A 12,735-nucleotide genomic window follows, 5' to 3' on the forward strand; every position below is an offset into this window, starting at 1 on the left:
AGGGTCCAGGGGTCCTGTGGGGGAGCAGATACAACCCCAAGTAATTCCATTATGAGGTCAGTGTGTGGGGTTGTGGGAGCAGACGTGGTTGCTAATCTCACTTGGGGGTTCAGAGAAGGCCGGAGGGAAGAATGAACACAAGATTGAGATGCCATATATAGATATAGTGAGAGAGGGAATCTGGCAGGTAGCAATCTGTTTTGAGCAACAAAAGGAGGCCAAACTCTGTGTTAAAGAAAATGGCCCAAGAGATAACTATTGATCACAAAGCCTCCTCACTGAAGCTCTCCCTGACCCCTCGGTGGAGTTCATCAATCACTCCTGCCTTGCTGGCCCTTCCCAGAGGACTCTTACATATTCAGTCCTTCTCTTTGATGATACAGACCAAACTAAGACATGCCTAGTGCCAGACATTCTGTTGGTACTTAATAGATGCTCCATGAATAAATAAGGGTATGTATGCCTTGCAGTAAGCAAGCAGTAGTATGCCTTGCACTAAGCAAGAACCCTCTGAGGAAGATAGTGTCAATGGAAAAGAACTCAGACTCTGTAAAATAATTTAAAGAGGTTTATTCTGAGCCAAATATGTGTGACCATGGCCTGGACAGCCATGCCCAAGAAGCCTTTAGCAAGTGGTCTTGCTGTGGTTGGGTTACAGTTTGGTATACATTTCAGAGAGACAGGAATTACATGTAAACTCGAAAATCAATACATGGAAGGTGTACATTGGTTTAGCCCCAAAAGGCGGGGCATCTCAAAGCAGGGCATTACAGGTTATAGGTGGGTGCAAAGATTGTCTGATTTGTGATGAGTTAAAGAAATGAAGCTTTGTCTAAAGGCTTGGAATGTTTTAAGTTGAGATAAGGAAATCTGTTAATCAGAGACAAGCCACTGGACATATACCCAGACTCAAGTGATCTGTTAAGTAAATGGATGACCTGCAGGTATGATTTAAGCTTTGTCTTAAGGCTTTGCATAGCCTTAGTCCTGTTAATGAGTTACAAAGGATATCTCCAAGAAGGGTGGGGGGTGGGGGGGCATGATGAGGCATCTCTGACCTCCCTTCTTATGGCCAGCAACTCACCTTTAGGGTATTTCTGGGGTCCCCTTGGCCAAGTGGGGGTCCATTCAGTCACCTGGGAGGGGGGCTTAAGATTTTGTTTTAGTTCACAATAGTATTTTTTTCCCATTTCATTGATGAGGAAGTTGGGGCTCTCCTTCAGTTTTGGGAGAATTTAAAACTAAAGTCTTGACATCCCTGGGCTTGAGCAGATGATTTTTTAAAAAATAGTAAGCCTAATATGTTTATAGGCTTGATTTATTTTTATTAGTTTCCATGCTGGTCAACATAAAATAATTATAAATTCAAGATTACAGTGAAAATCACTACCATTTTCATTTTTTAAAAAATGTGTAGGAGGTTTGGAGGCTATATACATAGTGTTCCAGGTTTTCGCCTGGGAACATAAAAAACCAATCCTGTCATGAAACAAACAAAAAAAAGGTTTAACAGGAAGGGGAAGGAAAAAGGAGAAGATAGTGGCAGTCGAGAGAGTCCGGGCAGGAATCTAGGAGATGGGAAGAAACCCGGTGAGAAACTAGAGAAACTAGAATTCCATCGGCGTGGGAATCGGAACCAGGTGTGGGCGTCGGGCCCCCTCCCGGCTCTGGACGGCTTCTCCCCCAGGGGGCGCTGCAGAGACCTCTGAGTGGTCTGGCTCTGGCCTCTCACCGAGCAACCAACTTTGGACCAGGCACCGCGGGGGCGCCGACGCCCCCGGAGTCTGTCATCCTTTGAGGGAGCCACTACCCAGTCCAGAAAAGTGTTCGTGCTTCAGTCAGAGCCCGCCCCCGTTCTTCCCGGCTCCTCTGTCAACCCCAGCTGGCAGATGAGTAATGGGTCAGCCGGGGCCGGCCCCGCCCCCTCCCGCTGTGCTGCGCCCCGCCTCCTTGCGCATCCCCGCCCCCATCCCCAACACACAAGAGTCTCGAGGTTTCCATACTGGGAGAAGGGTGAGGCAGGGCACAATTTGTCTTTGTGTAATTATCTGTCAGGTGCAGCTTGTGAAACCTCAGCCACCTCCCCCCAACCATGCAAGAAAATAAATTACACACATGCACACAGAGACACTGGCCGTGCGATCTTCCGCTCGGCCCCCAGCGAGCCTGGGGAGAGCAGCTCTGCTCAGCCGAGCCTGGGGTACCTGCACTGCAGCCGGCCACCCAGCCTCTGCTTTTCCTGGCCCTGACACTGAAGCTTTCATCTTTTCAGCCTGTGTTCCTCGCTGGGGAGGAGGGGAAGTCCATTTGGCTTCTAAGAAGTCATGGATGCCGGGAGAGAAGGAAAACAAACAAAACTCATGACAGTTTCTGATGAGCGGAATTGGAGGTGGGAGAGAGGCCTTAGAAGTGCCTATAATTGCTTAAATGGGCTATAATGCAACTACAAATGCAGTGTGCTGAGTCCCTTCTCTAATAGTGATGACAGCCACCTTTTAGGATATAGCTAGCAGGGCCCAGACACCATGCTAAGCTCTTTACATGTTTTCTCATTGAACCCACACAAGGAAACCCTGTACAATGGATGTGTTTACCCTCACTATGGTGATGAGGATTCAGAGGCTGAGAGACGTCGAGTGACTTCCCCCAGTCGCACAGCTGGTTGTACCTGACTCCTAGTACAGCCCTTCATTTTACAGGATGAGGCTCTGGGAGGTGGGGTGGGGATGTGAGGCATGGCCTTTGACCACAGAAGGGCAGAGGGTGGGCTGGGGTGGCTATTGCTTACTTCTTTTTTTTTTTTTTTTTTTGAGACAGAGTCTTGCTCTGTTGCCTGGGCTAGAGTGCCATGGTGTCAGCCTAGCTCACAGCAACCTCAAATTCCTGGGCTCAAGTGATCCTTCTGCCTCAGCCTCCTGAGTAGCTGGGACTACAGGTGGGCACCACCATTCCCAGCTAATTTTTTCTCTTTTTAGTAGAGACGGGTCTCACTCTTGCCCAGGCTGATCTCAAACTCCTGAGCTCCAGTGATCCTCCTGCCTGGGCTTCTGTTTACTTCTGTGTGAGCTTTTGTTTCTTCCTCTTTAAAATATACTCAAGTGGTCATCTTCTCTGGAACTTTGTGAGAATTAAACGAGATAAGCAACTCTTGGTACTTGTTGGGGCTAAGGAGATTAGGTGCCTCACCCTTCAGCCCTTTCTCTTTGGTGTCTGTCTGTACACAGTGGAGCTTGGTGCTGGGAGCTTGGTTGGTCACAGCCATCCTTGAGCACTCAGAGGAGCATTCTGGATCAGGGAGCTCTGACCCTTTCTGTGCCCAGACCCCATTTGGCAGTCTGGTGAAGCTTATGGACTCCTCACAATGTTCCCGAATGCCTAAATTGAAATATAATACATAGGATTACAAAGGAAGCCAATTTTACTGAAATACAGTTATTGAAAGAATCAAAAACCAAATTTGTGACATAGTAATCTACAGCCTTTTTAACAAGGCATTCAATAACCAGATCCAGTGGCAGATCTAATAACTACTGTAATTTCCAAGTTATGATGATTATAAACAATATTTCAAGAGACCTGCAACAACTGATAGGATATGAAAACATCTTGATTTCTATTACTGACTGAGACACAGGTATTGCTAATACTACTGGGGCTTGTAATAAAGAAATGCTTAGAAGTTAGTGAAAGTGTAATCACCGCCCCCAACATCTGAGTTCCCCCCAAAATGTATCCATGTATCCCAGCTTAAGAGTAGAAGCAATTGGCTGAAATATATGTTGATGTGAATTTAAAAAGTGCAATTTAGGGGTAAATAGTTGGAGAGATCAAATAAAGCTTTCCTTCAGACAGAGACAGTATTTGGGCCTTCCTTTCACTTGGGTTTACCCAAAAGAGCTTTTTGGAATATACAAGACATTTTTATAGATGAGGAACCAAGGACCAGGGCAGTCGAGTGGCCTGCAGAGAGCCCTAAGGTATAAGCAGTAGATACAGGGCTCAGATACAGGGACTCTATAGTGTCCCTGACTCTGGTCCTCTGGGATCTCCACCTCCCTGGGCAGGCTGTCTCAGGCCCCTCCTTCCTTTCTTCTGCCCCCCCGGCTGAGCCCTGTTCCAGAACCCCTCCACACTGTGGCTCAGGAGGAAACCTTTCTTGGGAGCTTTGCCAGGGTGGCAGGAGGGAGCTGGACTCTGAGAAGTGCTGGCAGCCCCTGCACACTGAGGAGAAGGGCTGGGACATCATTCAGCTGGGACAAGAAAAAACAGTTGGCGTTTACTGGGAATGAGGAAATGGGAGCCCAAAGTCCTCTTGCTTCTCCTTTAGCAGGCTGGATAAAGTGGTTTATATAAAGCCTTCGGTGACCAGAGCTGCCCACTAGTTTCCCTGGGAGTTCAGGTGCGGTCTTCTGAGGTGTAAGGGTGGAAAGAATGCGAGCATTAGGCTCAGAAGATCTAGCTGCACCCCTAACTCGCTTTGAAACATTGAGCAAGTTACTTCACTTCTCTGAGCCTGTTTCAGAAAGAAGACTGATGATAGCTTCCTCTCAGTGTTCAGAGGCGGAGTCAGGGGGTAATGTAGGTAAAATCACTGTGTAAACTCTAAAGAGGTATATAGTCACTCTTTGTTGCTCATAGGAAAGGACAGTTTTCTCCCAGGTTCCATTTGTATGGCTATTTCTAGAACCCTCTTACTTGGATTGTGCATTAATAGAATCAAAGATAACAACAAAACTCCAAGGAACTTGCTCTTGCTAACTCACTGCTTTTTTTCTGAACCCAAGCCAGGTATATATATATTTTTTCTGAATACATTAAAAAGGATCTACCTATTTGGCTTTTCCTGCCTGAGATGTTAACAGCAAGAATTACTAAATGGCACCTTAGACTTCACAAAGATCCTTATCTCTCTCCTTAATGCCTCATAATCCTATGAGATGGGTGTATATTTTTCCTCTCCATTTTACACATGAGGAAACTGAGGCTCATTTATACAGGGAATTAGTGGACAAGCAAGTCCAGGAGTCCCTCTTCTGACTCCTTCCAGTATTTAATTAGAAATAAGACACACTCGTGGTGGGGGAAGGGTGGAGGCAGCAGTGATTTAAAAAGCCCAGGGAGGCAATACAATATCGAAATCCTTCTTGTTTAAAGGAAAACCAGTAGCTGGACACTGCGTGGATGTTTCCCTTACTCTTGGGTAGGGACTTATCCAGGGGTATTTATCATCCCTGTTGCCAGGTTGGCAGCCCTTACTTACTCATGGTTGGGAAATGTCATGGCTCTTGCAACAGTGGTTTAAGGGAGATATTCTCTAAATGTGACTTTCCTGTTCTGGACGTGTCCAAAGCTTTTTGTGTGTGTGTGTCGGGAGCCTGCTCTGGAGTTCTACTTGTGGGGGGTTTCTGCCCTCAGCTGGTGAGAGAGGTGAGCTACAGATGCGCTGACAGATTTCTGGGATCTCAGCAATTTCTGACAGGTACCTTACTGTTTGCCATGTCTGGTAGGAGTGTCACTCACTGGATGGGGCCTTTGACCCAGGGGTCTGCCCCAGGCACAGATGGGGGCCTTGTGCATGACGCTCGGCTTCTGGCAGAAAAGCATCTGCATACTGCACAGTGCCTTGCTCCCCAGACCCCACACTCTTGGTTCTCTGAGCCCCAGAGAAAGCCAAGAACTGCCCTGAGGTGATGCTAGAGAGAGTGGTGGTTTAAGAAACAGGATACTGATCTTACTTACCCAGCCCCTCTTACCAGGAAAATCAACCAGGCATTTCGCATGAGGTATCTTTTAAGGCTCCAAACTATCCTGTGAAATAAGTATTATGCCCATTTTACAGACAAGGAAATGGAGGCTTAAACAGTTTAAATCAGTGGTTCTCAAACTTTTTACTTTCAGTCTTCCTTTACCATCTTAAAAACTATGGAGGATCCCCAAGGAGCTTTTGTTTATTAGAAATTAACACTTAACTTTATAAAGTACTTAGTAATTCATGTAAAATGATAATGATAAGTTTATTATATGTTAACAGAAATAACACATTTGGAGAGAAGAATGGCATTGTTCTATCTGTTTGCAAATTTCTTTAAGATGGGTCATGTATCCTCTCAAAAACTCCTTTGTACACTCATGACAGAATGAGAGTGAAAAAGGAAAAAAAATCTTCATGTTTTAATGAAAATAGTTTCAAACTCATGGATCCCTGAAAGGGTTTTGGGGGTTCCCCAGGGATCCCAGGATCATACTTTGAGAACCAATGGCTTAGACACTTTGCCTGTGGATGCGCAGCTAGTGGGAGTATGGAGCCGGGATTCCCTGCAGGTGACTGGCTGACTCCAGGGCTCACTCTGAGCCACTCCCCCACATCTCTGCCTCCCTTCCCTTCTCTGGGCATTAGGGGCTCCTCTGCAAAATGAGAGTGGAGTTCTGGGTGGCCTAAGGCCCTTCTGACTTGGACACATTATGCATCTGTCTGGATGATGACAGCTCTGGGCAGTGCTGATTCTCAGGCTGCTGCCCACTTTGGGAATCCACGGTTTTTGAGCTTCAGTGGGCCAAAACCATTAGAGAGCATCTAAAGGAATGGAGAAAGACCAGTGTGTGTGTGTGTGGGGGTCTCCTTCCATTCTCACATCCTCTTGAGAAGACAGCTATGTGAGTCCTAAACTTTTTGAGGTGTCTCATCCCACCCCTGACTTGTGGTGTCATCTGTTTCAGCCCCTGACCCAGCCAGTGGGCACTCTGAGCTGGGAGGACGGGAGTGGGTAAAGATCCCCATTGCTGTGGTTGTGGATATGGACCCCTCTGAATTTCACTCCTCCTACCTCCTTCAGATACACTCTTAAAAAATTATTGAGCCAGGCACGGTGGCTCACACTTATAATCTTAGTACTTTGGGAGGCCAATGCAGGAGGATTGCTTGAGGTCAGGAGTTTGAGACAAGCCTGAGCAACGTTGTGAGACCCTATCTCTACCCAAAATAAAAAAAATGAGCTGGGCATGGTTCTGGGTAGCTGCACCTGTAGTCTCAGCTACTTGGTAGGCTGAGGCAGGAGGATCACTTGAACCCAGGAGTTTGAGGTTGCAGTGAGCTGTGACAATGCCACTGCACTCTAGCCCAGGCAACAGAGCGAGACCCTGTCTCAAGAAACAAACAAACAAACAAACAAAAAACCTATTGAGCAGAGACAGGTTTACAGAAGGGCATTTCAGATGGAAGGAATAGAATGGGCAAAGTCACAGAAACAGAAAAATACCAGGAACTTTGGAAAGTTTTATTATTAAACTAGCATTTTAATTACTCTTCTTGACTCAATGTCTCACTATTCCTATTCATCCTATACATTGACTATGCCAGATTAATCTGGAACATTTATTTCACCTGTCACTCTTCTCAAAAACCTTCCCTGGCTCCCTGTTGGTTGAAATTGAACACCCTGGCCTGGTATTCAAGGCCCTCTACCACAGGCTGGGACTCTTTTCCCAACCTGATCCCACTGTTCCCCTCCGTGCGCCATGCAACTGGCTCACTGTCCCTTCACATGCCTCATGCAATCCCTTCCATGTGTCATTTCTGTTTCCCTAATGTTATGGCTGCTTCAGGATGCTCTCCTTGACTGTTCTAGCACGTGCAGGCCTCTCTGCCTTCAGAATGCTTAGAGCATACCAACAGTACCTGCTCCTTGGCCTTTCTCAGAAACCACCTGGGGTTGCAGTTGGCCAAGGGAAGCCCTTAGTCACATCTGGATTGGGGCTTCACGAAGGAGGAACAACGCCTCCCTCCTCTTTACTGCCTTCACCCTTTGGTTCCGCGTTGCCCACTGGCTGCTTCATGGTGGTCAGGACTCGGCTTGATGCCTGCAGGTGCAGGAGCTGGAGCTGCAGATGGACCTCTCTGAAGGTGCCAGGGAGAAGCCATAAGAGCTGACCACAGAGGCAGACACAAGGTATCCCAGGCAGGGCAATTGCTCACATCTCGCTCAAGAGAACACCACAAACTCATGCTGGTGGCATTTTAGAGCAAAAGTATTCCTGATAGAGAAAGAACTTCCTCAAAGCAAGGGATGTATTATTTCACAATGAATGCAGGAGGCAGTGTGGGAGACGAAAATAACCTAGGCTTTGCTGTGAGAGTTTGGACAACCAGCTTCCCTGATGCTCTGAGCCTCAACTTCCCTTCTATAGGGAAGATAATGGGAAAATGCCCTTTTCATAGGGTAGCTAGGCACCATAGAGATGCTATATGTTAAGGGGCAGCATGGGAGATCTTCTGGATAAGAGGTTCCCATTACTGTGGACAGCTTGATTGTCCTTTATGGAGTTAGAGGGAGGCACTGACGATCCAGCTATCAGAGAGTAAAGGGAGAGAAGGTCCCTTTGCCTACACACTTGCTGAAAGGACTAGGTTTGCTGATCCTTTGCTGTCATCTGGTGGCCATAAGCTTACAATGCAGTCTGACTGGTTTGTCCTTAAGTCCCAAATAATGGAAACCAAGGAGAATGTGGGGTGCGCGAGGAGTTTGAGGTGTACAGAGCTCCTGGAGGATGGAAGGAAATGGCTCTGAGCTCCATGATCGCTGCCCACCAGGGTTTTGTGAGAGCTGGTCCCACCTACATCTCCAGCCTCATATTGTGCTATTCTTGTGCTCAGTTTCTGTGTTCCAGAACCCCCGATTGACCTCTCTGATAAATGCAACAGATTCCTCCCTTCACAGGCCTTGGCCCGTGCATCTCTCCCTCCAGGGGCCTGGCCCCTCTCCTCCCACCCCTCACCTGCTTCACGTCCACTCATCCTCCAGCTGTCAGCCCAAGCGTTACTTCTTCAGGTGAGCCTTCTCCATCTAGGTAGATTCCTTTGACGTACACTGTCATAAAGCCAAATTCTTTTCTCAGAGCACTTTTCTCAGTCTACAATTAAGCATTCTTTATGTGATTATTTCATAACATCTGTGTCTCTCACTGTGCTGTATGTACTGTAGGAAAGAGAAGACAGGGCACCTTTCTGCTGCTCTTGTACCCCCAGCACCCAGGACAGGGCCTGATGCATAGTAAGAGTTCAGAATAAAGGCATCTGTGGTTTGGGATGCAGAGTGCATGGCCCATGTGCCAGCAGGGCATTCTTACAGCAGGCCAAGCACAGTCCCTTGATTTTAAGCAGTGGGAAAAGGTTTTTGAAGGAGGGGATCTTGGTTTGAGATGTTCAGAGTCAATTGCATATGAGGGTGGAGGCAGGGGAACACCTGATATGATGCTTCTAGGAGGAACAGTTAACAGTAGAGCTGGGCAAAGATTTTTTTCTTCCAGAAAAATATTCATTCCTTTCGGGCAAATAACCAAATGCTCCCTAGGATAACCCAAACTTAACTGGATGAGAGTATGGTTTTTCAAAAAATCCACCTCTTTACTTTGGATTTCATTAATTTATTCCAAATATTGAAAGGACAAAAAAAGAAAAATTATCATTTTAGAATATGTTAGTTAAAAATTTTGCCAACCCACTATGTTGAAGGATGGGAGAGAGGAGGAGAGGATGAGAGAAAAGTATTTGGTGCTTCAGATTATTTTTTAGAAGATATACTCTTTATTCCCAGCAGTAGGTGAAAAGGAGGAAGGCGTTTACCTAGAGTTCAGAGTAGAGTGAGCTGTTCCATTTCAAGGATCTTCTGGAACTGAGCTTGCAGTATGGCTGCATCATATAGTTTGAGATGCTGTGAGCTCCCTGTAATTTCAATGTCTCATAGTCAACACATGCCCAATTTATACAGGAAAACTTGTAATCGATTGTAATTCTCCATGTATTTGTTCCTTTCCTCTGTGAATGCAGAAATCAAGAGCCATTCATAATTTTAGTCTAGAAGATCCATCGAGAGAAGACATTCAAACTCAGAAGTTAGGACAAGCCAAAGACAACAGGATGAGTGCATTATAAGGGGGAGGGTGGTGGAGGAGGGAGATGAGGCCTGGGGGGAACATCTGGCATTGGCGGAATTGGGTGGCTAAAGCAGCTCTTCCTTCCCAGGCTCTGGGTGCTAAGATAGCTCCGAGACGGCCCTGCCTCCTGGGCTGCCAGGTCTTCACCTCAGGGGCTTGCCCACCAAGAGATGTAGGTCTTCATGCCTTCAGTGTTGCCTCCTTTCTTGGGTCTGGCTCTCTGTTCTCGTTGCCTTTGTCTTTGGTTACTTTCCAGACCAGGATGAGTAGAGTGACTAGAGTCATCAGGAGTGCAAAGAAGAAGAGAACTTTTATTAGGTAAGCAGGGTCAGATATGGCAGTGGTAAGTGTACCCTTGTCCCATGAGAAGGCTGGAAGTTGTAGGGAAGACATAGGTTTCTCAAAGACAGCCAAGGTAGATGTGTGGTGTAAGCAGACTGCCCACACGACCAAGAAAACACTGAGAAGTTGGGCTTGATCTTTGTGATATCCTAGGAGTGGCTGTGGAGCTGTGTCATGTATCTACTGATCCTGTTCCTCATGTGGGGCCATTTTCCTTTGATGTAATGGAGAAGGCAGAGAGGTTTTCTCCACAGGATTGAACAACTGCTTCCAATACAAACACAGTCCTCAGTTGTCAGTTTAGTTGGCAGCACCTCTGGGTGGTGGGTGGGGCTTCTGGGGCTTTGTGATGTCACTTGAGGGTGAGGCTAGGCTCTGAGCGAGAGGTTCCAGTCCAGAAATTTCTGCCCTTTGAACACTGCCTTCCTTCATGAACGGTTCCTAGATTGAAAAGGGAGTGCCCTGATTGCCTGTGAAAATGCTTTCAATTGTCTTTTTAAAAACTTTTCATTTCAAGGCGGGGCACGGTGGCTCACGCCTGTAATCCCAGCACTCTGGGAGGCCAGGCGGGTGGATCGCTATAGCTCAGGAGTTCGAGACCAGCCTGAGCAAGAGTGAGACCCTGTCTCTACTAAAAATAGAAAGAAATTATATGGACAGCTAAAAATATATAGAGAAAAAATTAGCCGGGCATGGTGGCGCATGCCTGTAGTCCCAGCTACTGGGGAGTCTGAGGCAGTAGGATCGCTTAAACCCAGGAGTTTGAGGTTGCTGTAAGCAAGGCTGATGCCACAGCACTCACTCTAGCCCGGGCAACAGAGTGAGACTCTGACTCAAAAAAAAAAAAAAAAAACTTTTCATTTTGAAATAATTTTAGATATATAGTAAGTTGCAAAGATAGTAAAAAGAGGTTCTGTGTACCCTTCCCCTAATGTTGCCCAGTGGTTACATCCTGTATAACTGTAGTGCAAAATCAAAACCAGTAAATTGGCATTGGTACGAGGTGTGCGTATAGTCTATGCTGTTTTATCATGCATGTATATTCTTGTTTTTTTTTTTTTTTTGAGACAGAGTCTCACTCTATTGCCTGGGATAGAGTGCTGTGGCATCATCAAAGCTCACAGCAACCTCAAATACCTAGGCTCAAGTGATTCTCCTGCCTCAGCCTCCTGAGTAGCTGAGACTACAGGTGCACACCACCACACCCAGCTACCTTTTTTCTTATTTGTTTTGTAGAGATGAGGTCTCACTATTGCTCAGGCTGGTCTCAAACTCCTGGCCTCGAGTGATCCTCCCACCTAGGCCTCCCAAAGTGCTAGGATTACAGGCATGAGCCACTGTGCCCATCCTATACCTGTGGATTCTTGTAACTACCACTGCAATCAAGATACAGAACCATCCCAACATCACAAAGTTCTACTGGTGTCTGTATTCTAACAGTTTGAGACAAATGTAGAAACCTTACCTTCCTTCAAGTCCCTTTACCCTCCCCCTTTATAATATAATATTTTAAAATATTTCCTTCATATTCATTGAGATCAAGATTCAGAGAATGTTATACTTTTTGAATAAGCTGTCAAACATAATTTAGAAAAGGAAAGTCTATTGTATTTACCCAGTGTATAATTATTCAGCTTCAGTCATTTCCCTTGTTTCATCCTAAAGTTCACCAATTCTTTCCTCTGTCCCCTCCATTCTGCTGTTGAGCCATCTACTGAGTTTTAATTTTGATAGTTATATTTTTCAGTTCTAAAATGTTCTCTTTATAGCTTCTATTCAGTAAGAGTTTCTGTTTTTTATGTCTAACATATTCATAATTGCTTGTTCAGACATTCTTATGATTCTTTAACATCCCTGTCAGATAATTCCAGTATCTGTGTCATCTCAGTGTTGAGATCTGTTGATTGTCTTTTTTTCATTCTAGTTGAGATTTTCCTGGTTCTTGGTATCATGTATGATTTTTTTATTGCATACTGGACATTTTGGGTATTATGAGACTCTGGATCTTATTTAAATCTTCTGTTTTGGCAGGCTTTCTCTGACACCACGCCAGTTGGAGGAGGGGGTGTCACCTTGCTAATGCCAGGTGGAGGGGAAGGTCCAGGTTCTCCACTCATCCTCCTTTGACAACCAGGGGGAGGGGGAAAGGGGCTTCCTCACTGCTGGATGGATGCAGGATTCCAGACTCCCCAGGTGGCTCCTCTGACTCTGCACTGGCAGGATTGGAGGGTGCCTTGCTACCCCTAGATAGAGAGCTCCTTACTTTTGGGCAGGATGAAAGTCCAGGGCCCCCCATTCAGTCTTCTCTGATGACAGAAGGATGGGGGGGCAGAGGGTGGGGTGCCTCCTCACAGCTGGGTAAAGATGGAAGTCTAGGCTCCCCACTGACATTTGTTAACAGAGTGCGTAGGGGGCTGTGGGTTTTTTTTTCATGGTGTTTGGCTGGAGTATGGCAGTTATTGT

The 12,735-nt window shown here is 46.2% G+C and overlaps 1 protein-coding gene across 1 annotated transcript; it reads right to left on the reverse strand.

The window, feature by feature from the left end:
* Window positions 1-10,012: 10,012 nt before the first annotated feature.
* On the reverse strand, window positions 10,013-10,323 carry SMIM42 (small integral membrane protein 42). Its single transcript, XM_045546367.1, has one exon. The coding sequence runs from the start codon at window positions 10,321-10,323 to the stop codon at window positions 10,111-10,113; it is 213 nt and encodes a 70-aa protein (XP_045402323.1). The 3' UTR covers window positions 10,013-10,110.
* Window positions 10,324-12,735: the final 2,412 nt, after the last annotated feature.

This window comes from Lemur catta, chromosome 3 (genome assembly GCF_020740605.2).
Source record: "Lemur catta isolate mLemCat1 chromosome 3, mLemCat1.pri, whole genome shotgun sequence".
Classification (NCBI taxonomy): Eukaryota; Metazoa; Chordata; class Mammalia; order Primates; family Lemuridae; genus Lemur; species Lemur catta.

What these genes read in the sequence shown, in the direction of transcription:
- SMIM42 (XM_045546367.1), bottom strand. Translation starts at nt 10,323, where the DNA reads ATGTCTTCCCTACAACTTCCAGCCTTCTCATGGGACAAGGGTACACTT.